Source organism: Cyprinodon tularosa, unplaced genomic scaffold, assembly GCF_016077235.1.
Source record: "Cyprinodon tularosa strain WSP-4 unplaced genomic scaffold, ASM1607723v1 ctg346, whole genome shotgun sequence".
Taxonomy (NCBI): domain Eukaryota; kingdom Metazoa; phylum Chordata; class Actinopteri; order Cyprinodontiformes; family Cyprinodontidae; genus Cyprinodon; species Cyprinodon tularosa.
This window is the reverse complement of record NW_024039059.1, coordinates 1,700,385-1,725,566: the sequence shown is the minus strand read 5'-3', so window position 1 is coordinate 1,725,566 and position 25,182 is coordinate 1,700,385. Positions and strand designations below refer to the sequence as shown.

The following is a 25,182-nucleotide window of genomic DNA, read 5'->3' as shown; positions in this document are numbered from 1 at the left end:
CTTCCACACTCGCTGCACTGATTTACGTTGGTGCACTGTTACTAATTTAGGTGCATCCACCTTTTTGCATCTCTATAGTCCACACATTGATATATCTGCTTGAAGCAAAACCAAGAAATGAAGCAGGTTACAGTGCCTACACCACGCTTAAGACAACTACTCTTTCTGTATTTAGGAAAATGGCCAGTCAGAGTATTGTAGATGGATTTAAAAAAAAAAACAAAGAAAGAGAAAAGTCTGCTTGAGGATTGACACTTTATTACATGTTGATGCACCCCTTAATTAGATGCACTGGTGCAAATGCCTTATTAATTAATCTTCCCACAGTTAGACTCTGAATTTGGCTCCAATGCACTCATACCCCATTTAAACATGACAGATGGTGCACCTGTATTCATTTAAGCCAAAATTACACAACAGAGACAGCACGGCTACTATTCTCTTTTTTTAAGTTACTCCTTTATCTAATTTTATCTCTAACTAGTAGATGGTGTTTTTAAAATTAAAGGAACAGCCTTTAATAACTGAAAGGAAATAATCAGGTGATGAAAAACCGTAGAGATGTTTGAAAAGAGATCCAAAAAACTCAAGGGATCCCCACAGCTTCAAAAACACGCCTGGTGAGTGTTTGGGATCAGTTATGGGGAGTCCCTTTTTAGGGAATAAACTTCTTAGCCAGGAATATTAAAGAACTGTGAACAAAGATTTAAAATATGAGTCCAAATGAGTAGGGATAACATCTAAAAGATAAGAGAAAGGGTAAATGAGAAACAAAGACCCATTTTCTTTTGAGTTAAGGTACATTCACACCTAACATGAATTTTGAAGCTGGAGGGAAGGATTTACATGTTATCCCTGGAGCTCTGCAAGACGGTGCGAGGTGAAGGTTGTGGAACTAGAAGGGTGAATGTTTTGGGGGTTTTGGCAAATTCAGCAGAGCTACATCACCCTCATTCTCTGCCACACCTGCAAACTTAAATCCAATGGTTTTTAAAACGGAATTTTTGTTAACATTTATGTCACAAAAACTATTCAGGGACTAGATGTGGATGTGAGCTAAGGTGGAGTGTAGATATGAAAGAAAATAATGTTACAAAGCTGAAATACTGAATGCTCTTAAGAGGTTTGTTGGTGGTGTCTCCCCTCCACTCTCAAGCTCTGCCAGCATGGCAGGCCTCTCCAATCTATCACTGTCTTCCTCCGGTCTCCTCCTGAGTTTGCCCCAGCCAGCCATCGCCTATCCCTCGCACTGGTTTCCCAGCAGACTTCTCTATTTTACTGCTGTCCTCCTCAAATCCTCTGCAGTTAGCTTCTAGAGGGTAACCCCGGCCAACTGCAGCCTACCTTCTGCTCTGGCGCTGATCTACTGCTGTCCTCCTCAGTTCTATCACTGTTGTTCCTTAGCTTCAGATGGGAGCATGACCGGCCACATTGTCCCAAATCTGGTGATCTGTCAGCCATGTTTCTTGCTTTGATTACACTCCAATACCAACACATCCTCATTCCAGACTTGTCACATATTGACGCTTGGTCAAGTCCCAGTAGTACTGATGCACAGGGTTCATTACAGGATAAAGCAGGAACTTTCAAAAAATTTCCATGAGCTGTAAAGTAAAAACTTACTACTTACTACATCCCTTACCCTAACCCGGGGGTCTGCGACCCGCGGCTCCTTAGTGTCTCCCTTGCGGCTCCCTGTAGCTTTTACAAAAAATTTTCATAATCGTTTTTTTTTTGGTTTGTTTTTTAATATGGTGTGCAAAAAATGTATTATGTTTTACAATGCTGTAAACATTTGTATAATAAATATATTTAAATTATAATTTGCGTCATAGCCATCGAGATCAGAGGTCATAACTTGCAACCAGCGCGGCACAGTGCCAGACAGTGCCAGGTGTGTCTCGGACCATCGATTCCAAAGGGAAAAAAAGGAAGATGGCTAACGAGAGAAGAGGATTCAAAGAATGGATGGAATCATTTACTTTCATTATCAATGCAGAAGGATTGCCTGCATTTTTGCTTTGTAATGAGAGGTTGTCAAAAAAGAAAAAGAAAAATTTGGAAAGGCATTTTCAGGGAAGGCAGAACTTCTGGATAAATTAGAGGAGCGCAAAGATAGAAGGATATTGGATTGCATCTCCACTACTGCTGCTAGTTTTGTTGCAAGGATGGAAAACCGTCCACAGATCAAAGAGGTAGCGCTCTGATGCAGGTATGTGGACTTTCCTCCATCCTAAAAATATAAATCACACCAGGGAACGATGGTGACGGAGGATGTGGGATGTCAGTTCCTGCTTGGTTCCTCATGACTCATCAACTCCTCCCAACAGAAACACGTCCACCATAGAAAGATTCCTTTATCGTGTTTTTATCATTTGATCATGCAACAAAACCCGCGCGGTTAAAGGCGGTGAAGTGGCGCACGGTGAAGGCGTTCACTGCTCCTCCCTCACCTCATGCTGCTATGTGACATTTGCCCCGGGACAAATATTTAATCATGAATGCTTCTTATATATTTAAGCCTACATTTTCTATAGTGGAATAATACACTAAGAGTCCGTGTTGCCATACGAGGCATATATAAGACTTTTACATTTTTGCGGCTCCAGACATTTTTATTTTTTGTTTTTTTTGGTCCAACATGGCTCTTTGAGCAGTTTGGGTTTCCGGCCCCTGACCTAACCCCTAAACCTAAAGAAACAGTAACACGTTACCATACACTTCTTAAGCTACCAAATTGACTCTGTAGGCTAAACTGCACTTTTTTTTTGTTGTGGGTCACGTGATGCACTGACCGCAACTTGCGATTCACCCTGCACGTCACATACTGACGCACAGGGTCTTTGACCAAGCGTCAATATGTGTCGAATTGGGATTAAGAATGTGTTTCAAATAGATAAGAAATTTTACATTTTTATTTGATTTAGTGTTAAAATTTCTGACTTAAGTTTTCCAACTTACTCTCTGTAAAAGACAAGAGAGCATAAATTTTCCTAAAATGAGTTTTAGAGGCTGTGGTCTGCTAATACGAATAAGTTCATTCAATCACACAGACTTCTATACCTGCAGTGCATGAGAGTATTTATATAGAACAGCTGGTAAAATAACTCAGCCACAAAAAATATCAATAACACCCCATGAAACAACAACTTAAACTATATAAGTTAGCAAACATAATAAGTTCATCTTAGTGCTGCAGCCAATGTGCAATAATCTAGAGAAGAGCTCCAACATTAAAGAAATCAATGTCAACTTTCTTTTTTTTTCTAGCTTGGTAGCCAGCATTCTACCCGCGATTAACCTAAATTAAATGTCTGTTCTAAACCTGTTGGTTTTCCTGCTCTTTTGTATAAACTGACCATTCAGGGAAAGCACATGAATTACTTAATCTAACAAGTCTGTTAACAAAAATAAGCTTTCTGAATGCCTCCACCTAAAACCAGTAGAGAACAAAAACATTTATGTTTAAATTGTATTATTTTGATAATAATAACTTGGTACTTAAATAACAAAATACAGGATTGCAGTTTTTTTTTTTTTTTTTAAACATAGACTGTTATTAGTTGGAAAAGACATTCCTTTCTATGAATAGTTGTTTTGTTTCCAAGTTGTGACCAAATGCGTCATTATTGTGGCCAAAATGTGGAATTCAGTGGTTATTTTAAAGGTGCATTCATTTTAACAGTCTTTCCCAATTATGTGTACATGAACATTAAATGTCTCTGGTGTGTCTGCCTGCCAACTATTTTCTTGCATTAATTTGGATTTCTAATGTGTTTTCTGCCCCTCTGAGTTTTGAACCCCAGTCATCACTTGGTTTAGTTTCACATTATGCAGATGATCAATTACTTTCTATTTTAAACTCCCATTTTCTTTACCCAGTCTGCTGATGTTTACTCTTCATGATATTTAACAAAAAAATGGAAACCTTTTGTATTAAATGAACCTTTCTAAAAAAAAAAAAAAAAAAACTTTTAAAGACTATTTTACATTAGAAATTATTTTTAAAAAGTCAGTTCAAACGTATCTTCTATTTTATGCCATTGAAAAGCTTTTTCAGCCTTATCGAAGCTCACCTATTGTGCAAAACTGATATGAAAATCCCCAAAACTGGACATTACTACTGGAGAAAAGGACAAAGCAGATGACAGTTAGAAGTAGGAGAATGATGAGTTATCACATAAAGAATCTTAATCAAACTGGATCTTAATTGTATTTCTTATCTTTTAGTAATGACGCCATTGCAGATTGTGTTTTTTTCAACACTTGCACAATTTTGATCAAGATTTGTGCACATCTTCCATAATGGATAGGCAGTAGTGACAATGCTGCAATGATAATGTTAAAGGTGAACATCTATACACTATTGCATAGATGATGAGTAGCTTATTACAACAGACCAAAGACAATGTAGACAAGGTTAATGGCAGTGTTCTCTTTCTACGTGAACTAAAGTTCATAATTCAAAATTTTGAACTAAGTTCACAGTTCCAAAAAATGAACTAGTTCAGTTCTTTTTTTTTTTTCCATATATTGCTCAATTACACCATAACCTACTGTAGAACCACAGACAGCAATTATTTTATCAGTTGTAACACTGAAACTGTGCGTCAGATTTCATCTTCATATCCAGTTTTGAATCCTTATCCAACCAGGGTTTACATTAGCATTGAGGGGACAGCATTTCCCCATTGTTGCTTTAATGCTTTGTTGCTGTCAATTCACTTCACACTAGTAGCAGCTGCAGCTTTCACCCCTACAGTATATTCTCAAAAACATCAGGAAAAATGTGCTGCTTGAATGGTCTTTTTTATGAGGGATTATTAAAAGAAAAACAGGAAAGTAGTCTTTAAGGTGCAAATGTTTTTTTAATTTTAATAATTTTTTCAATTTGAAATTCCATTTCAGTACATACTAAAAAGGAATACTGGAATCCTGGAAAATTATACCAGGCAGGTTTAACAAACAAGTTACATGAATAGTAAAACCCTCAACATTTTACTAACACAAACTGAGGGACCAGGCTGAGGTAGGAATTTAAGGTTACTGAAGTGCGGATTTTTTTACTGAAAGCCGGCGGGCAAAGTTTGCAGAGAAATGTAAGATTGTTGCCATCATCCTCACCGACCACCTGGTCATAAAACTGTTTTAAGTGATCATACTGCTGCTTTGTCGCCTCCACGGTCGCCTCCATGCTGCTGTGGCTTCCACGCTGCATTTTGTTTTGATGACGCACGCCGCTGTAGGCTACGACACTGGTAGCTGGTGTTGCCAGATTGGGTGTTTTTCCCGCTACATATTAAGGCCTGTTTACGGTGTGATTTAGCCGGGGTTTCGCCTGGAGGGCTCTATAGAAATTTGGCAACCTATTGAACGAAGTTGAACTGAGAGAGCGTGCCATTCACAGACACCAGAATGAACGAGTTCACAATAACGTTAATCAGGCAGTAATGCAGTACGTTCAGTTCACGTTCGCCCAAAATATGAACGAGTTCATGAACTTTCGTTCAATTAACGCGTTCAGGCACAACACTGGTTATTGGCATTCAATTCAGGGCCCAACAAGAAGGAACTTTAACATAGTTTAATCCGGTGTATTTTGACCTGGCCATATCGTTTTTGTGTTTAACACCCATTACTGTTAATACTGGTCCAGACCACTCTTTATAGAGAAAATACGACAGTTAGAGCACATACCATTAGCTGTCAGCTCCAATAGGAGTGTCTATTAGTATAACTCTCCAACTCAGTGTTAAAAGACACAAACCTTTAGTTTTCTTTTATGTAATATAATATCCCATTTAAACATTTCAATTTCCAATCCTTCTATCTTTTTTATGTCTTTTATCCTGTGTGTTCAACAGCGTATGCTCTTTTATTCGACCTTTAGAGACAAGGGAGCCCATTCTGAATCAATATCTGCCAGTAATGATTAGGGGCCAATAGACAGGGCACCTGAACAAATAGCCTAAGGCAAGGGAAGAAAATTAAACTTCCCAAGGGCCAGTATCTTGCACATTTTATAAGTCACTCTGCTCAAACACTCCTGTATCAAGTAGTTTGGGTATTCTGTGAAAAAATGTTGAAGAACGTTGTCAAAAACTATTTTTTAAGTATTTTTTACCATTCTAATGCAGAAGATAACTGCCCTGAAAGTTGGTGATGTTCGTGCCTAAACCTGGTCTGATGTAACTGTGTATTAAAGTGTAGAAGGGGACTCGGGCTGCTGTGGTTTGTCCTGTAACAGGCAAACCCCGTCCGTCCGTATAACCTCATTTGTTGCCAGCCTTTCACCAACTGAATGGCAGCCTTGCTTCTGTCAGTCTCCCCAGGGCAGACGTAGTATACCACCATCACCGTATAAATAGACGGGTGAATGACCAAATGTAATGCAAAGTGCTTTGGAGTGCCTGTGTTTGATAAAGTCCTAGATAAGTATACACTATTTACTAGGCCATGTACTGTAGATGTAAAATATGAGTATATATAGGTATATATCAGACATTGACTAAAAATTTTTAAAAAGTTTCTAAACAAGCCTCCAGAACTGACAAAAGATCAGGGATAGGTGTCAAAACGTATTCACAAAAAATGAAAAAATGTCAATTCGACTTGTGTACAGGCATTTTGTTCATTTATCACAAAATGCATTGAAGTTAACATATGTTATTCAGGGGTCAGCAGTACAACATTTTCAGTAACAATGTCAGTATATGCATAAGTGTAATAAAAACCTACTGCAGTCTACCTGCAGACCGTTACCACACTAGTCATCAGTGCATCTCCTTTCCTCTGGTAAATAGTGAGGGGGTTTGCTGCAAATGTGGTTAATAAACAGAGTGACGACCAATCAACCAGAAAAGAAGCTTGCAGTTAGATCAGAAACTAGTCAAAACCCATTTCAACCATCCCTGTATGCTATAATTGATCACAGAGACAATACGATGCAAGGTTTATAGGATCATTGCCAAAACGGCAAAAAAAAAAAATACTTGATAACTCTAACACTGCATAGGAATATACAGACCAATTTTATGTTTACATTATAAAGACATGTATGTTAGATGCTTGCTAACACTAAAGGTATATCCCTCTTACAATTATTTAAACTTAATATTTAGTTCCTACTCTGTGATAGGATGCCCCCTAGACTCAGTACACAAGGTGGGGGAAAAAAAGGATCCTAACTAAATTAACATCTCTGTTGGATAATGTCTCCCACCCCATGAATGAAGCTGCTGCTGAAAAGCTCCTTCAGTGACAGACTGCTGCACCCTAAATGCACCAGGGAGTGTTATCACAGATCCTTCTTCCTAGCAGCTGTAAGATTTTATAACCATCAATGTTCCCAACAACCTCAATAAGTTGTTAGATTTATGTGGACTTTTGCACAGTTTGTATCTTAGTAAGTTAAATAACATGCTGCTGTCATTTAATTTTTATTTTATTTTTTTTGCACATCTCTGGTGCAAAATCATCTCTCTAGTTGCTGCCATTTTTCACATATCCATTACTGTTAAAATGTCCACAGCTGTTATTGATTTGTCATTACCCAGACACAGAGTATTATATTGTAAAACACTATACAATGCTCTTTTTGTTTTATTTTCCTATCTGTTATTTTTATACACTTTTCTAAGGTACACATTGTGTGAACACTTCTACTATAACATTTGCTGCTATAAACACCACAATTTTCCTATTGTGTGACATTAAAGGAATTTTACAATATAATCACTGCTTTGTGTTTTCTAGTCTCCTGCTTTGCTGAAACGGAAAGCCTTAAAATTAATATATATAGATATTTCTCTCAATTTAGCTAACAGTCATGCTGTCTTTGAGAGTAGAGTTGAAAGCGGAAGCCAAAGCCCAAACATGACCAGGTATAAATATGCAAAAATCCATGTAGAATGAGCCCACACTGGGATTTGAAAAAAGGACCTTCTTGCTGCCAGATGATAGTGCACATCACAAGTCAATCTAGCAATATTACACCAGAGCCCTGTAACCACCCCAGGTGTTTGGGTTTTTACTTTGGTTTTTATGGTCTTTGATCTTTATTCAGTATTACTGAATATTTTTTGGGGTTTGTTAATATTTTCATCTTATTTTTTTTTTCTTTTCTGTTTTAAACTTTGCAATTTAAGTTTTTGCTATATTAATTTATTTTTCTGAGTTTACAAAAGTTGAAAAGGTGCTTCCATAGTAGTTCATTCTTTAGTGTTAAGCTTCCTAGTTTATTTCCCCTCTTAAAGAATCATGTGGGTAGATCTTCTGGCTTGCTTTACATAAAGTCCTAATATCGGTCTCCGCCAGTCACGTGACATTTGTTGCTAAGACGCCATTTTTGGTGGAAAAGGCGTAGTGTAAACAACCGCAGCATAGCTAAATGAAGGACTAAAGGATTGAGTTTGTTTCTCTGACTATCTGGAAAAAAGTAAGCATAATGCGAAATTACCGTACCGGTGTCGTGCCAAAGTAGTTATCCCTGCGAAAATTTGTATCCCCTCGTCGGGAGCGCGCACGTAGTAGGAAGAATAACCCGACTTAACTCCGCCTAAATTCCAACGTGCAGAACTTGAAATTTGAAAGGTTTTACGTGTATGAAAGTTGAGCTTTACTGTTTTATTCTTTATTTCACGTGTTGTAGCAGAATATCGCCAGTGATATTGATTTAAAACTGATTATAAAACACAAACGTTTGCTTGAAAGCTGGTCGCTGACAGGAAACAATTTCAACCAGGAAACAATTATTTTCCTTCTGCATATAGTTTTTAATGATTACACGTGCATTCCATTTTCTATTTCATTTTTATTCCAAGTATATGGTTTACAACAGTTTTCAATGGGATGAGAACATTTGGATACTGTGAAACAATGAGAGATTTTTTTAATGAACCTGTGGAAAAGAACAAGGATCTGTTTGCTTTCAGAGGGAGGAGTAGACACTGCTGTCAGCGACCAGCTTTCATGCAAACGTTTGTGTTTTATTATTAGTTTTAGATCAATATCACTGGCGATATTCTGCTATAACATGTGAAGTAAAGAATAAAACAGTAAAGCTCAACTTTCATACACGTAAAACCTTTCAAATTTCAAGTTCTGCACGTTGGAATTTAGGCGGAGTTAAGTCGGGTTATTCTTCCTACTACGTGCGCGCTCCCGACGAGGGGATACAAATTTTCGCAGGGATAACTACCTTGGCACGACACCGGGACTGGCAGCCTCTGACACAACACGATCGTGTCATTTCTGGTAAATAATTGTGCCGAAAGAACAGCCGCGTGTGGGTTATCTCGACTTTCCACCTATTATGGTGGTTTTCCCACGATGCACCGCGCCCGAGGTAAACATTGACGTCACCTGGCGCAGACCAATAACGAGAATAAAGTTATAAAATTACAAGGATACAGTCGCAACATTATGAGAAGTCGTAACATTACAAAAATAAAGTCCTAATATTACAAGAATAAAGTCGTAACATAACGAGAATAAAGTCATTAAATTACAAGAATACAATGGTAACATTACGAGAATAAAGTCCTAATATTACGAGAATAAAGTAATAAAATTACAAGAATAGTCACAACTTTACAAAAATAAAATTGTAACATTATGAGAATAAAGCGAGAATTAAGTCATAAAATTACAAGACTAGAGTCGCAACATTACGAGAATAGGTCCTAATATTATGAGAATAAAGTCATAAAAATACAAGGATAAAGTTATAGAATTACAAGAATAAAGTCGTAACATTATAAGAATAAGGTTCTAATAATACAAAAAATAAAGTTGTATTTTATGACAACTCTTACAAGAAGCACTTTCTTCCCTAAAATTAGGATTGTCGAGCATCATGTGACATTTTTTGGCATCAGTTTGACAAATAAGGAAATCTTTAAACACATCAGTATTAAATTGGGCAGTATGTTAAAGTGGACTCAGGCTGCTGTTTGATGGTGCTGGTCAGCCGTCATATGCTGGTTGGAGCTCGAAGCTTTTTTCTGAAACAGGTTGTGGTATTATGATTTCATTCTTGTAATTTTCAACTTTATTCTCGTAATTTTACGACTTTATTCTCGTAATGTTATGATTTTATTTTCATAATGTTACAATTTTATCCTTGTAATATTACAACTTTTTTCTCGTAATGTTATGATTTCATTCTCGTAATGTTACAGTTTTATTCTTGTAATATGTTATGACTTTTTATTATGATTTTTTTTTTTTTATCTCTCACCTGGCCCTATTACGCCATCATAGTTAACTGCTCAATTGTTTTGCTCAGCATTCTGTTTTCCTGATATTTTCTCCTGCAGTTTCATCGCCTGCTTATTCTAACACTAATTTTACTAACTGTTCCATATGTGACTGCTTTTGTAAGCTTCATTTTTATTCATGAAAACATTTTTAGCAAAACTACTCTCTACACTTCAGTTCACCTCAAACCACCTCACTTCAACAATGCAATACAATTCTGAGGAACTGTTCACAGTAAAAAAAAAAAAACTGTAATGCTTCCAAAAAGAAGAAAACATTGATTCTCCTACATGAGAGAGATGTGTAGAAAAATAATAATACTTTCAAAATAAAATGTAAGCAACTCTCAGCAGCCTTAAGACCAGGGAAAGCTGTGTTTTTGGTTCAGAATAAAAACTTAAAAATGTTGGCCAGCCCTGAATAGAGGAAAAACAGATCGAACTAAAAGTATGCCCAGGTGCAATTCTTGGCTCCTGGTCTAAAGAAGTAGAGAGCAGTATTTTCTTCATTTCTGGTGCAGCAACCGGCAACATAGTAAGAACAAACCTTCAATGCACGTCCTTCAGAAAAGCATTAGCATTTCCCCTTATCCAAAACAAAGAAATCAAGAAATAAAAAAAGCAGCTAGAATTCAAGCGGCACAGAACATTTCTCGATGCAGCTGTTGTGTTTAAACAGAAAATTAAACCACAAAGATAATTTATTTCAATTTATTGATATTATGTTCCTTTTAGAAATAATTTAATATTATTAATGGAAAATGATCTAAACAAATTTTAGTGTAGCTATAGACCTTTTATTATTGATAGAAAGATAATTAATGGCTTCAACGGGTCTATTTCTCTGGCTAAAAGTAGTAAAAAGTGTAACATTTGTTCACTTACTGTTCTTGCAGGAGGAAGTCCACGTTCTCTGAGGAAATCTGTCCCGTTACAGGATGAATAAATGATGTGGTCCTTTGGTTATGACTAAAGTAACAGGAAAGAGAGAAAAATAGAGAAATTAGGAACCTGCCAGACACCTTAAACAGTGAATTCATTGTGCTATTTTTAAACATTTACAATTAGAACCCCTTATTAATCTCTCCCCTCTCAGTAGCCATAACTTTCCCAGCACAGTGTAGAATGCGAGGGGTCGACCACAGGACCCCTTCCTAGTCGCCCATCCCACCCTGTGTGGAGTAAAGTGTCAGGCTCAGCACAAATGCAGGACAGTTGAGGCGCGAGCCTCTGTCAGTTACAGACTCATCCAGTCAGCCATTCAAAGCCTCTAGCAGAGTGTGAAACCATTGGACTGGGTAAACAACACCAAGCACTATGGAGAGTGTGTAAGCGCACTGGAGAGCATTTCTACTCGAAATATTGAATAGAAGTAAAAACACACCGTCAGCTCATTAGCTTGTCAATTTCAATTACGGCTGCATGTGTTTTGGCTTTGAAGGGTTCTTCATATGAAACACAGCTAAACTGCAAGGGTTTGATTCTTAAATTACACCAACACAGCTAATGAGGAGCACACTCACACCTGTGAAGGTCTACAGCCACTCCCAGGCTCTATTAATACAAAATAACACCGTTTAGAGATCAGAAAAATCATCTTTGACGTAGCAGAAGAGTGAATCCTATAGCATAGCGAGTTTTCCCAGGAGGGCCAGTGACACGGCAGCAGCACGTCCCAGAACAGGGATTTACCACGACACGGTTAGCTTCCAGCCTAACTACATCCTGTCCCAGGGTTACCGTCACATATCAATGCTTTACCTGCAGAGACTCTAGACAGATTGGATTGCCGTCAGCAGCAGGTGTAGGAGGAGAACGTTTCACATTTTTTCAAGTCAAAACTTCCCAGTTCATTGTGTTCTTAAGGGATTTAGGTGGAAAAAAACTCCACAAAGTGGATTCTTCTGATTCTAAGATAAAAAAAAAATAAGATTCTCTACAAATTAAACCTTAAAAGTTTGATTTAGATTTTATTTTCCCAGCCTTTTCGCAATTTAAACTGAAAATCTTTAAGGGTTTATAAAAAATAAGGTCTGATCAACATTTATTAGTTTGTTTTGCTAAAAATCTTAAGCCACGTAAAACTGAAGGGAGGAAATCTGTGATTTAAAATCAGATTTAGTTCTGAACTTTAAGTGGGACATTTTTTATAATTTGTGTTAATATAAAGCATTTCTGATTAACTCTACCTGTATATTTAAAAGGTCTGAATCCAGCACCATCCTGTTCTTGAGAAAAAGGTACCCCAAAGCATGATGCTGCCACCACCGTCTTTCATCTTGGTTGAAACATGACTGTGTGTTCAGGGTGATGGGAGTTATGGAACTTATCATAGTCAACAATGTCCTGCAAACTCTGGAATGTTGTCCAGACGTTTACCTTACTCTCCACATGGCTGGTAGAAAAATCGCAAATGGACTTTTTATGTCTTTCTCTCAACAATGGCTTCTTCTAGAAACTCTTCTCTAAAAGACAGATTTGTGGAATGCATACCTAACGGTATAAGTGTGGCAAATGAAGCAGCATTTTTATCAACATTTTCTCCCAGAGATAAGAGAATTCGGACTGTTTTTCGACTCCAGAGAATTTTTGATGGTGCCAGACCAAGTTGATTAAAATGACACATGTGGTACAGGAAATACTGTGCATATCAAAGACCAATTAATTAGCAATTGCTCTTAATTTACTTATTTATTTGTTTTTATAAAAACGGATCCAGTCTTTGATCTTCTGACAAAAAGCAGGTATCATAAAACCTTAACTACAGCAGGTTGTGTTTTTAACTTTAACAATTAGTCACATTATTTCACCTCTTTCCATTCCCACATGTACGTATAAAAGCTGGTAGTAAACTGTGCTGACAGACCGAGCCTAAGGGTTGGTGAAGCATGTAGAGTAGGTTCAATTAACACTTGAGGAATGCTGTTTACAACTCACTATGGTGCTGGCTTTGCTACAAGGGGAGTGTGTCGCTGAGAACAAAAACACCCAGTGTGCTAAGCTGCCACACTTCTCCAGGGAATATGTTCAGTGTTGTACCATAACAGGAAACGCAAACACCAAGTCAGATGGCGAGTTATTAATTGCTTGAACAGGACAGGGATTAAAATCAATCCGTTTTGGCATGAAAGGGAAAACAAATGGGGCTGCCAGGCCTCTGAGTCATAGGGTTCTGACTGAGAAGCTCCCCTGGTAGATCTGCGATGAGTCTGACAGCTGATGCTTAATGACAGGCGTAGAGCGTACGCACCGTTTCATTGATCAGTGATGTTGGCGTGTGCAGATTCCAGAGGATTTTCAACCTGCTCGCTCAACTTAAAACATGAGTTATCAAAACTTTTTAAAAAGCGAATCCACTTCATCTTTCTATATTATAAATCTTCATTTTTCATAAAATTTAAAAACAAAACATAAGTTGAATCAATTCTCAGTTCCTAGCTTGGTGCCACAAAGGGGTATTTTCATTATTGATAGTCCCTGATGCATCTCCGCTCTAGATGCCTTGTATTGATGCACCCCTGTGATTTCTTCAGCTTTTGCCGTATTGAGTCAATCACCTGCATACTGTTCAGCCAGCCTGGCTCTGTCATCACAGCTTATTTACATGTGCACAATTTGCAAAACTGTATTATAATCCGTGTTCAATATTTGCTTTGCTTTGTCCTCCCGAATAACCAACGTGCACTTGAACTTATAGTAAGAAATTGCTTGCTAGTCTGTCATGTTCAATGGTTCCACCACTTCTGTCCAGGTGTTAATGCTATGTTCAGACCGCACGCTATTAAAGCAGCAGAGGCAGCTGCTTTACATGCAAAGTCAATGGTTGACATGCATCATAAGGTCCTGCCGCACGTTTCAAGCTGCTGAGGCAGTGCCTCATGGGCCTCTAAGCTTCTGATGCGCTTCACAAGCAAACACTTTCAGAGTGTGAAAAATGTAACCTTTGCTGCTTAACACGCCACAACCACCACCTATTAAAGGCACACTATGCAACATTTTTCAGTTAATTAATGTGTTCCATAACGTTTTGGATGATTAAATGAGTCATTTCAGGTTGAACAAAGGTATTCTCGGCCGCCCTGGTGGTCTGTGGGGGAAATACTGCACTTGCAATTGCAGGAGCACCGACCCGCACCCACAGGCTCAGAAGTCTTGCGAGAGTCAGTCTTGCTTTACGGCGAGAACTGCTACACCCCCCAGTTAAAAGCATGCTCGTTGCTAGCACAGTGGCGATCTTTGTGCGGTGCTGCTTTCTCACCGGATGCAGCAAAAGCAGCAAAATCGCGTCTGCTGCTTCATTTTTACTGCTTGTACCAGTTAGTTCTGACGCGCGGCTGAAGCAGCTTTGCTGCTCTGGCTGCGCGGTGCAAAAGTGTGTCTGACGCGCGTTGGGTGGAGCTTCACTATCCTTTCTCTGCTTTGCAGCTATATTTGCTGTGATCAGTGGGAATAAAGTAGTTTTAATATGTTTTTAAGTGAGAAAATACACCTGAAAACATAATCAGTGCACTCAGTTCATTCAGATTATCATCATGACTTACAATATTTTTTCTGTCGGAGCCGCTCAGACCCCCACACACCAGCGGTGCGCCCACAGTAGGAATCCCTTCATCAGCAGCCTCTGGCCGGGTCGCCTCCTTGCGGTTCACCGTGGCAGCTGGTAGGTGTTTTTCATCTAAATAATCCAAACTGCAGGCACCAGGATAATAAAAGCGAACATATTCTGCCGGCAGATTTCTGCATTTTAAGTTAATTTAGGCGTTAATAAACTGTTTAAAATAGTGATCATAGCGCTCCGATCATCAGCGCTGTGTCTCTCTCCCAGCCAGCTCCCAGATCAGCTTCTCTGATTGGTTGACGCGGCGCGTCGAGCAGCAAAAATTTAATTTTTCCATCTCGAGCAGCAGCGCGTTTGCAGCGCGTTTGCAGCGCGTTTGCAGCGCGTTTGCAGCGCGTCACGCGCGTCAGATGCTGTCATTCGTTGCGTTCGCCCGTCTGCTAAGCTCAAAACAACCACGCCTGGCTTGACGGAGAAACCAGGAGAACAGCTGTGCACATTTACGACAGTGCACTTTTACTTTCGCCCTCTGGGGGGAGCCTCGCTGGAAAATCAACACCGGTTGCATAGTGTACCTTTAAGAGAAGCTCATCTGGGAGCTAACAGTCAGCACCGCTGATGCAGATCACTATGATCACTGATCTGAAACAGTTTATAAACACCTACATTAACTTAAAATGTTGAAACCCGAAATACCCGCAATATATTTTAGCTTTCATCATTCTGATGCCTGCAGTTTTGATTGCATTCATGAGAACCCCTAACACCTCCTTCCAGCTGCTACGAACTGTAGGGGAAAACCCCAGAGAGGCGACCAGGCCAGAGCCAGCTGTTGCTGGGCATTTCCAGTGACAGCGCACCAATGATGTACTTTGTGTTTTGTGCTGGTTCCGGCAACACAATAATAATCTAAGGCAGGATTGTAATCTTGATGAACTGACTGCACAGATGAAGTTTTCAGATGGACTTTCTCACTTAAAAAAAGGTATTAAAAACGACTTTTTACCCATTAATCACAGCAAATATAACAAAGCCGCGTCAAGTCGGTCCTTAATGGGTAAAACCATCAAAAACAGCAAGCGCTTTTTTGTAGTTCAATCGCATGTGGTCTCAATGTAGCATAAGGCTTCAAAGCATAGCCTCGGACCATCATCCTATGTGACTGCGTTTTAGGGTTCCTTTTTTCTAACAACTTTTCAAAAAATTCCCTGTTATTGTGTTTATCTCTCTAATGAATTCACAGGAAACTGGAGCGCTGTCAACTCAGATTACAATACTGGGATTTCCCGATTTGAAGTTTCAAGGTAAGTCAAATGCAACATTAACGACGAATATGGGGCTGTAAGGTACACCTATATCGCTTTTAATCGAGAGAATAACTGCAGTAGCCACGTTTCCACCCTTAGAGGGCAGAACCTTGTTCAAACTGGTTTCTACTAATAATTACAGAACAAGCTTACATGAAAACAGACAGTATCACATATGGTAGTGCCAATAAATGGAGACAATACTCCGGCATGCCAATATTTTTATATATATTAGCTTTTATATTTGTGCTCTAAGCAGGCATTCATTGAGGTCATGTGAAGGACATGCATTGCTGCTCCCTCTATTTTTTATCCATTTGTAAATGTTTTGTTTGATTTGGTAATAAATATTTATTTCATGTTTATACTAAAACTAGTTTAAAATGTATTATTATTGTGTCATTTTTTCATCTAACTGGAGGAAGATAAAGCAATATCAGCTCTAAATATCAATATCAGCTCTAAATATCAATATCAGCTGTAAAAATTTGCCCAAAAATATCAGCAGCACATGTCAAAATAACACTTATTGCATTAAAAAGCCTATATAAGCCATTCTCTACCAATAAGTACTAATTTATACAGTTTATCCTGAAAAGAAAAATGAAACTTTGAGGTTTAGTCACTCCTTAGGAATAGTATCAGGAATGGGATAGTCCTTAAGATACAGACTAACATATTTTATCTTGAAAACACATATACTGTGTTAACAGCATGATTTAGCAGTGATGACAGATGTGATGCTCTTTCATTTACACCACAGTGTCAGGACTAATAGATGGATGCAGAATTTGCAGCTATCTTATGTAATTAAAAGCTACATGTTAAACCCATTAACTCTGCTTGACCGTCCATAAACAGATAAAGGCGAATCCATCATTGCTGTTGCCACTTTTGCTTCAGATCCTCTCCGTTAACACAGCAGTAAATTTAGATATCGATCTCTGTCATTCACAGACAAAGCCGTCTGTTTGTGAGCCGGTGTGTTGTAACTGTTCCCCTGGGAAGCTGATCAATCTCATGTCAGTTGTTCACAGGATATGAATGGAAGACAGCATGTAAGGATCCTAAGAGGCTTCAATTTGGGTTCAAAATAACACAGGACATTACTGATGAGACGGCGTCATTTTTAGAGGAACACAGAAAATGATGGCCTCTGGTGCAAAGGAAACGCATGCTAAAAGCTTTATTAAAGAGCTTTTCTATCAGATCCTTTATCACTGGAGATGAGAGAGCTGCTCACAATGTACCTTCCGTCCCTGTGTCCCTTAGCCGATTGTGACATGAAAACATCCTTGATTAAATCTTTCCCCCTTTCCGTTGTTTCGTTGTTTTTTTTCCTGCAGTTTCTGACGGAAAAGTAACCATGAAACCTGGGAAGTGACACTGTTTGGTATTACATTCTTCCTGTCTGCGATAGGCTGCTCTCAGAGAGAAACACAGCACCCCAAAACAACCTCATATTTTACTTTTTTAAATTATAGTCTAACATAATGTAAAAGTGACAAGAAATGTCCCTCAAATGGGCAACAAACAAAAACCTAACCGTTTAATCTGAAAAAAAAAAAAAAATGTCAACTTTTTGCATCTATGATCATTTTTAGGGTGTAGGGAGTGCAGTCTCACAACATTGGTTCAATGTTACCCTGCTTTCAGCTGCAGCTGACAGCTGCTCCCAGGTTGCCCACAATGCTAATCTGCATAAATGACTCAGTTAAAAAGGGGTTAGTTTTAATTACATAGCATCCCTAAAGCAAAAAAAAAAATAAAAATGTTTTTTTTTAGTATTTTGGGCAGTTGGTTCAGCCTCTGTTAATATTTTTCTAGATGGTGTCCAAACTGATGGGACAGAGATTAGAAATTTTATCCAAAATCATATTTTATTCATCATTTTAATAGATACACAAAGGGATGAGAAAATGAAAAGGCAGTTTGATGATTTTTTTCTAACCTAATTTATGAGTCATAAAATGAAGCATTATTTTGAAAATATAAAATGTATTTTTTGCTACTCGGTAATAATGGGACTGATTGTGAATTGAATAGAAATCATATTATGACAGAATTCTCTGCAAACATTGTACTTTTATCCAAACTAAGTTAATATAACACTACAACATGATGTAGCTGGTCATTTAAATCCTTTATAGCAGGGATGGTAAAACTATAGTAAACTCTGGTATCCAAAAGTAGGAGACAGGCCTGTTGTCATGATCTTAACGCTGATGGCTGGCTTGATTACTCATTTCATTCACCTGTCCAGCTCTGCCCTGTTCCCCATCATGCCTCATCTGATCCACCTGCTCCTGCTTCTATTTAAAACCCTTGGTCCCAGCCATCAGTGCCAGATTATTCTTGAGCTTTTGGTGTTGAGAGTTCTCTAGCTTTTCTATAGTGTTCTGATTGTCTGATCCTGATCCGTTTCTGTATTTGGACCTTGGAGCCTGCCTGCCCGTCTGATCTGTTTGCCTGCCTCTCTTCGGACTCCTGTTGGATTCTTCTGTGGACTGAACATGGAGCTATCTATTTATTTTGCCCTGTGGATTATCCTGCCTTCATTCATCAGCTCTGATCTGATCTCCTGTCAGCTCTGCAGCTTTCTAGGCTTCCGCATCTGGAACTCTCTGGCAGCATCGTGTCAGCGTCTTCCTGCCTCAGACGTCCTAGCCACTGCAGCCACTGACACTGCAGATCTCTTCCGTCATTATTTGAATAAATGCTTTTTAAGTATTCCTCTTTCTGTCTTGCCTACTTTCTGAGCCATTATACCCGTCTGCTCTACAGTAAAGCTGCTGAGATGCAACTTGCTAAGTGACTTGGTATGACTGAAAGCAGTGTCTTTGTTTCCAACCATGTTATTCATTGCTCTGTACAGTGTGGGAGGTAAACACAGGAGTCTGGATATGTACCCTTGGAAGATCAACATAAAAACTAGAATCATAAAATTAGTCAGACTTCAGACACAGTGACTCATCCTTGCTGTAACATCTTTTCACATTAGGACTCGCCCACAGTTGTGATGCTTCATAATAAAATATCATAGAGGACCTATAAAATCAATGAGCCGTGGCATTTCAATTTGGACCAATCACTGATGATCATACACACCGTTTAGACAAAATGACTCATTAGGCTGCATTTAGAAAAAAAGGCACCAATCGACAGTGCTTTTCAAACAGCTTAAATCTCATCTCATCCAGGGCTCACTCTCAGTATAAGTCAAGCATAGAATTAAGGAATCCCACTGAGCCTCTGTCTCACTATAGGCTCCGGACCGCTGTCAGCCGAGGCGTTGATTCTTTGACCCTGCAGACCTCCACATGACATTGATGAGAACGGGTTGTCCAAGTCCAGTCAGTGCCTAAACTTTACTCCACATTACTTTAGTTACTCACTAAATAACCCTACATACTTCTTATAATTTCTCATGGGTCATGCAGATACCCTCTGTTATGTCACTACCAATTATTACAAAGCAAAGCAGGTTTTTTAAAGAGAGAGTTGTGCCTCAGTCTCATATCTTCAAAACCTCCTATTGACAAATAGCCCATATAACAGGTTTGGCTCTATAGTGTGCAGCCTCTCGGCAAGCAAACATACCACACATGAACAGATTTCCTTCAGGAAAAGTAAGAAATCAGGGAAATTCAGAAGGCAGGTAAACACCTGAAAGGTTCATGCCGTTGTTGAACCATTCCTGAGCGGTTGTAGCAGGGTGAGTTATCCTGCTTCATCACCATCACCACCTTAAGGATCCCACTGCCTCTGTCGTTTCTAACTGGGATGCAAACAAATAATTCACTTATGATTCATGGTTTGTTAGATAAAAATTAGCTCTATCTCATAATTGATCAAACCAAAATAACCTAAATTCAAATTCAATTCAAAAAGGTGTTTTTTTTATATCCTAAAGGGAAATTAACTGTTGTAGTAACTCATTGGCTTGTTGTAAGTGTTGATGCTTTAGGCATTGTGGATTTTCTGTAGCTGTCTGTCTATAGAAGGTCTGGAGAAGCCTCTGGCTGGAGACACTCTGTCTGACTAAGAGGATTTTCACTGTTTTCCATAATGTTCTTTACTTTATGAAGAATTCCTCTTTGTGAATGCATCTCCGGGGCTCTGCAGTTAAAAGAACAGAGCCAGCCTTCTTTATTAAGCTCTCATATTGTTATCCCAGCAGATGCGAGCAGAAGAGATCACGCTCTCCACAAAGTGCCAACAATACAACTAAAGCTGTATCAACTTTTCTGCTGCGCTCAAAAGGTGAGAGTATTAAAAAGTGGTGGATATTCTTAAAAAAAATATACCATGGTAGAATACAAGCTGGCAACAAGCACTATAGACTGGGAAGGCTTTTATGATTTTATTGAGTTGAGTTTTAGCATTTCTCTGAGAGCAACAGGAACATCTTGGTTAAAGTTAAAAAACAATCCACTGGACTTTGTTTCCAAGTTTGAAGATTTTTCGCTTCCCATCCAGGAAAACAAAGCCCATTCCTAAGGGGCGGACCAATTCGTCCAGTTTAATCTGCAGCTTTTCTAAGCCATAACTAGGCTTTGTCTTTGGTCCACTCTATAAAGCCTCAAATTCAACACTATATCTGACATTTCGAATTGAAAAAGCTTCCTGGATGGGAAGCAAAACGTCCAGTGGATTGTTTTTTTTTTACTTTTTTTGTAATGACTATGACCTGGATGACAGAGTCTTCACCAGAATAACTTGGTTAAAGGGCTAGAAACAGTTCAGTCTCTCCCACCACAGTATTGCAATACACTAGAAACATACATAGATATATCACAATGTCACAGTAAGCATCCACTGTATTAAAACAAAGACAAATAGCCTGACAGTATGTCAGAGCGACATACCCTGTCTTTTAATCATAGTTTTATCTCTTTGGAAATTGGAAAAAAGTAAGCATTCCACATTTTCTATTCATTTTCTTCACTAGCATATCAGGTTCCTGTTTTGTTATATCTTATACATACTTTTCATGATGTGTAAGAAAACATTTTCATTTATTCAGACAATATTTCCACCTGGAACAATAAACTGTTAAAACGTAATTTACTGTTTGTTTGTTTTTTTTGTTAACTTAGAATATTGTAAGAAAAACATTTAGCCCTTCATGTTGTGGAAAGAGTCTTGAGAAAAATCCAACTGTTAAGAAAATTGATTATTCAATCAAGAAAATCAATATATTTTATATCAACTCATTCATTAATAACTTGCTTCCCTTATTTCTTATAAAGCTTGTGTGAGGTTAAAAAAGAAAAAAATTAGTTATTAGTCCGGGCTATCCTCTTGCTTTGCACTGTAGCCCAGTAATGGCCCTCTGATGCTGACATAGCCCCGTTAGTGTCCTTAAAAGTGGGTCAGTAAGTTCATCCTGACTCTTCCGAAGCTCTGAAACTATCTGCATAAATTGAGATGCACTGTGCATTCTACACCACCCACATACGATTGATTGGGGAACATGAATCAACCTTTACTGGGTGACTAAATGACGTTTTACCATAGATAAACCAATTGCCTTTACAACCCTGGTTCCTTCTTTAGCTCCACTATTTGGTACAATGATTACTGCAGACTAGGAAGAACTCACAAAAATGTGGTGTTTGCTCAAATCGCCTCCAATTTCACTGACATGTGCTATAACCAGATATACCCATAGTTTACACATTCTTATCAATCATTTACAACTTTAACAAGTCCTTAAAAACTTTCTGTAAATACATAATGCCACACCTTCACATTATTTCTCAGCGCTGACAGCTGAACTAATGTGTCAACATTAACAGCAGGCTCCATCTCCGCCTGTCTGTGGCTCATTTTTCAAAAGCTGATTGTGCTTTTTCCTTCCACGTTTAGTAGATTCATCTTTCTACCCGCTGCATTTTACACCCTGCTTTTGTTTTAACAGATGTGAGGCTAACGGATCGCTCTGTGCATGATGTGTTGATGTGAGTGGGCGTCCGCTCAGTCAAAGGTCATTTCTATTTAAAGGGATCTTGCAGGTGAAAATGTGTTTGAAGTGTGGAGAGAGAGGGAGGGGAGAGTGTGCAGTGGAGTGCTGCCCGTGCAGTACGGGAAAACGCGGCAAGGTCATTCCTTCCGGAGCACAGCGAGCACGGATAACGGTGTTCATGAAGAGGCAGAAAATGCTGCTCGCTTCTGGTTAGGTGATGGTTATGTTTCAAAATAAAGAAAATTCTGTTTGCTGACGTCAATGGGCGAGAGGCAGGGTGAACCCTGGACAGGTCGCCAGTCCATCGCAGGGCAACACAGAGACAAACAGGACAAACAACCATTCAGGCACACACTCACACTCAAACTGAAGGAGAATTTAGAGAAGCCGATTAACCCAACAGTCATGTTTTTGGACTGTGGAAACTGGAAAGAAAGTATTTTAAATTAAATCCAAAATCAAGACTTTAATAATCTGAATTTATTCATAGTTATCTTTAATTAAGTTGTAGATATCCTTTTTATGGACATGCATCTATCAAGTTGCTGGGTTATCTCACATTTCTGGTGTTTTTAATCAAATCTGAGGGGATTTTTGATGACTCTTTTAGTAAAGTTTGTTGATTTCATGGCAAAGACCTGTTTTTCCCTTCTTGAGCTTTAAGCTTGAATAAAACGTTTTGGTTCGTTTTGAATCACTGATCATCTGTGTGCAAGTTTCCCCCACCTGACCCAAATTCGCGCCTTCAGACAGATGTCTGGTAAGCATGTTAACTAGATGACACCAAGCCTAATGTCTGCAAAGATCTGGAAATGGTGGAATATTGTGGATTCACAATACAATGCACTATGGGGACATTGACACATTTAGGCTTGGTATCTTTTGAGCTGCCTGTATGGAGGAGCCAATAGTTTCCTGGAGAGACGTATTATAGACAGATTGAAAAAAAAGACTGGGCTGTCAATGAAAAGCAGCAATTTTATAGGTAGGAGAAAAGACACTTGAACCTGAAATTCACCATCTTGCAGCAAGGAGATCCTGAGTGGCTAGAAACATCTGTGTGTACATCTCTCTGTCAACAGTCACAAATCAGCGATTAAATGACAATCACAGTTTCAACAATAGTTAGTTTTCCTATTCTATGCCCAATAAAGGTGCTTTATTCAATAAAAAATAACAGCTAAGGCTTATCACTTGGTTGTTTCTTTTCCTTTCATTAGCTTACAAAAGCAGAAATTCATAAGACTGCACTGCAAGGAGCTGCTAGGAGCCACATGGCAATTATGTGCATGTCCTACTGTTTAAATAAACATCACATAACGGAGCTGAACAATGCCACAGCTGCATAATGCATTAAATATAGCTTAAAAACAATCATTTCTACAAATTTTGCTGATTGCAATGCTGCTCCGCAACCAGTGAATAGAAAAAAAAGATGCTAATGCTTTTTGCACTGATTCTTCCACACTGGTAATTTAACAGCATATTCAAAATTGGATAAAAGTTTTTGTTTTGTTTATTTTAAACCTGATAACCTGCAGTTTTCTGTCCATATCCGACATTGGTTAGTCTTGTTTTATTTTCACATAATTAACTACCAGCTTGATTTAGGGACTGAATGTTGAATTGCAAAATTAAATGCAAAACCAACACAATCCATTAGCTATTATACCTCATTATGTCCATATGGGGGTTATATTTTTCTGCAGAGTAACTGGCATGAGTGAAAAGCGATGGTTTTCGCTTCATCACCACCAGACTGTGCTAAAAACCCTCCGAGCAGACTATGATACCATGCCTAGCAGCTTATCACCCCACAGCAACTGAGCCAAAACTAGGATTAACAGAACTACTCAACATGCCACAGTAGCGTTCAAGGCCAACCTCCACTTTGCTCTACTGCTGGAACTGCAGACATTGAAATATGAGAAGACAAAAAAAATCCATATATATTAAGCCCTTCTTTCCTTTACCTGCGTCCAAAGTTACAGCTTTGACTTCATGGCTGCCATGCAGCTCTCCGCATGTGAGAGTTACTCGTACTGCACGCTCTTCCTGTCTGTAAGCAGGAGAAGGGTGCGTTCTTTCATGGTGTCATTACTGGTCAAGGAACGCAGAGCTGCAACACTATCTGATCATATGAACCCCCTAAAATTCCCCACAGGTCAGCGCTGCCAGCAGCAGTCTTTACTGGGTGTAAGGTGCAGCAGTGACGCGCTGAGCTCAGATTTAGACTCAGAGGGTCTTAGCGGGCCTCCAGCGCCACCAAACCACCCACGCATCACAAGCACTGATTTTCTTGTAGTTCATTTCTCTCCTTTATGTTATCCCCACCACTCCATCTCCGTCGCCCACTCAGACTTAGCAGCACTCAGAGCGGCCTGATGTAATGAAGGTGCATCGAATTCTACAAAAGGTTTTCTCTGTGTTATAAGCAGCAGTAGGAGCCTGAAGACTGTCAACAATCATTTGGAAATAGTCCCATGTGTCGTTAACATCAAACCGTTTTACATTTTGTTTCAAAATCACAACAAATACAGCTTGTCACTGGAAGCCATCCTGCGTTGTATCGCACACAGCAGCAGATCTTAACGAGGTGCCGAAGTCTTTAGCGCAGCTATATGGAGGAGAGGGGCGGGCGATGAATGAAGCGCATTGCTGAGACATCGCCCCACTATTTCTAGACAACAATATGCGTAACTGTTCTGATATGTGGGGTAGACCCATAATGGCTGCTTGCTCTGAACAACCGTAGACCACAGCTATCTAACAACTCCCTCAAAAGGAAAGATCATTTCTAAGACAGCCAAGAATCACAGCAGGGGAATTCAGTTTAAGATGATCAGCTTTACTGAGCCCAAGAGCGGCTACATACCTCAAATGATGGACCTACAGATGTCAATATGTGTTGACAGAAGTTAGGTTCTCATGGTGTGAAAATGGTGAGTAAAAACAGGTGTTATTACAGAAAGACCAGAGTTGAGTTTACTATTTTTCTTTACTGTCTCTACAATTGTGTTTGGTTCAAAACTGTCCAGCCTGAATGTACACAGACCCAGCATAACTGCTGGATGCACTAATGAATCAGCT

General features: G+C 38.9%; 1 protein-coding gene across 13 annotated transcripts in view; it reads right to left on the bottom strand.

The window, feature by feature from the left end:
• plekha7a (pleckstrin homology domain containing, family A member 7a) overlaps positions 1-25,182 on the bottom strand; it is a 198,178-nt gene that overhangs the window by 96,114 nt on the left and 76,882 nt on the right. For 11 of the 13 annotated variants that reach the window (XM_038294821.1, XM_038294822.1, XM_038294836.1 and 8 more), the window contains one exon: positions 11,145-11,228. In XM_038294821.1, coding sequence (XP_038150749.1) covers positions 11,145-11,228 — 84 coding nt within the window. Of the gene's footprint in view, positions 1-11,144; positions 11,229-11,321; positions 11,341-24,065; positions 24,200-25,182 lie in introns of those variants that run through there. The other 2 variants (XM_038294827.1, XM_038294828.1) reach the window with 2 other exon arrangements.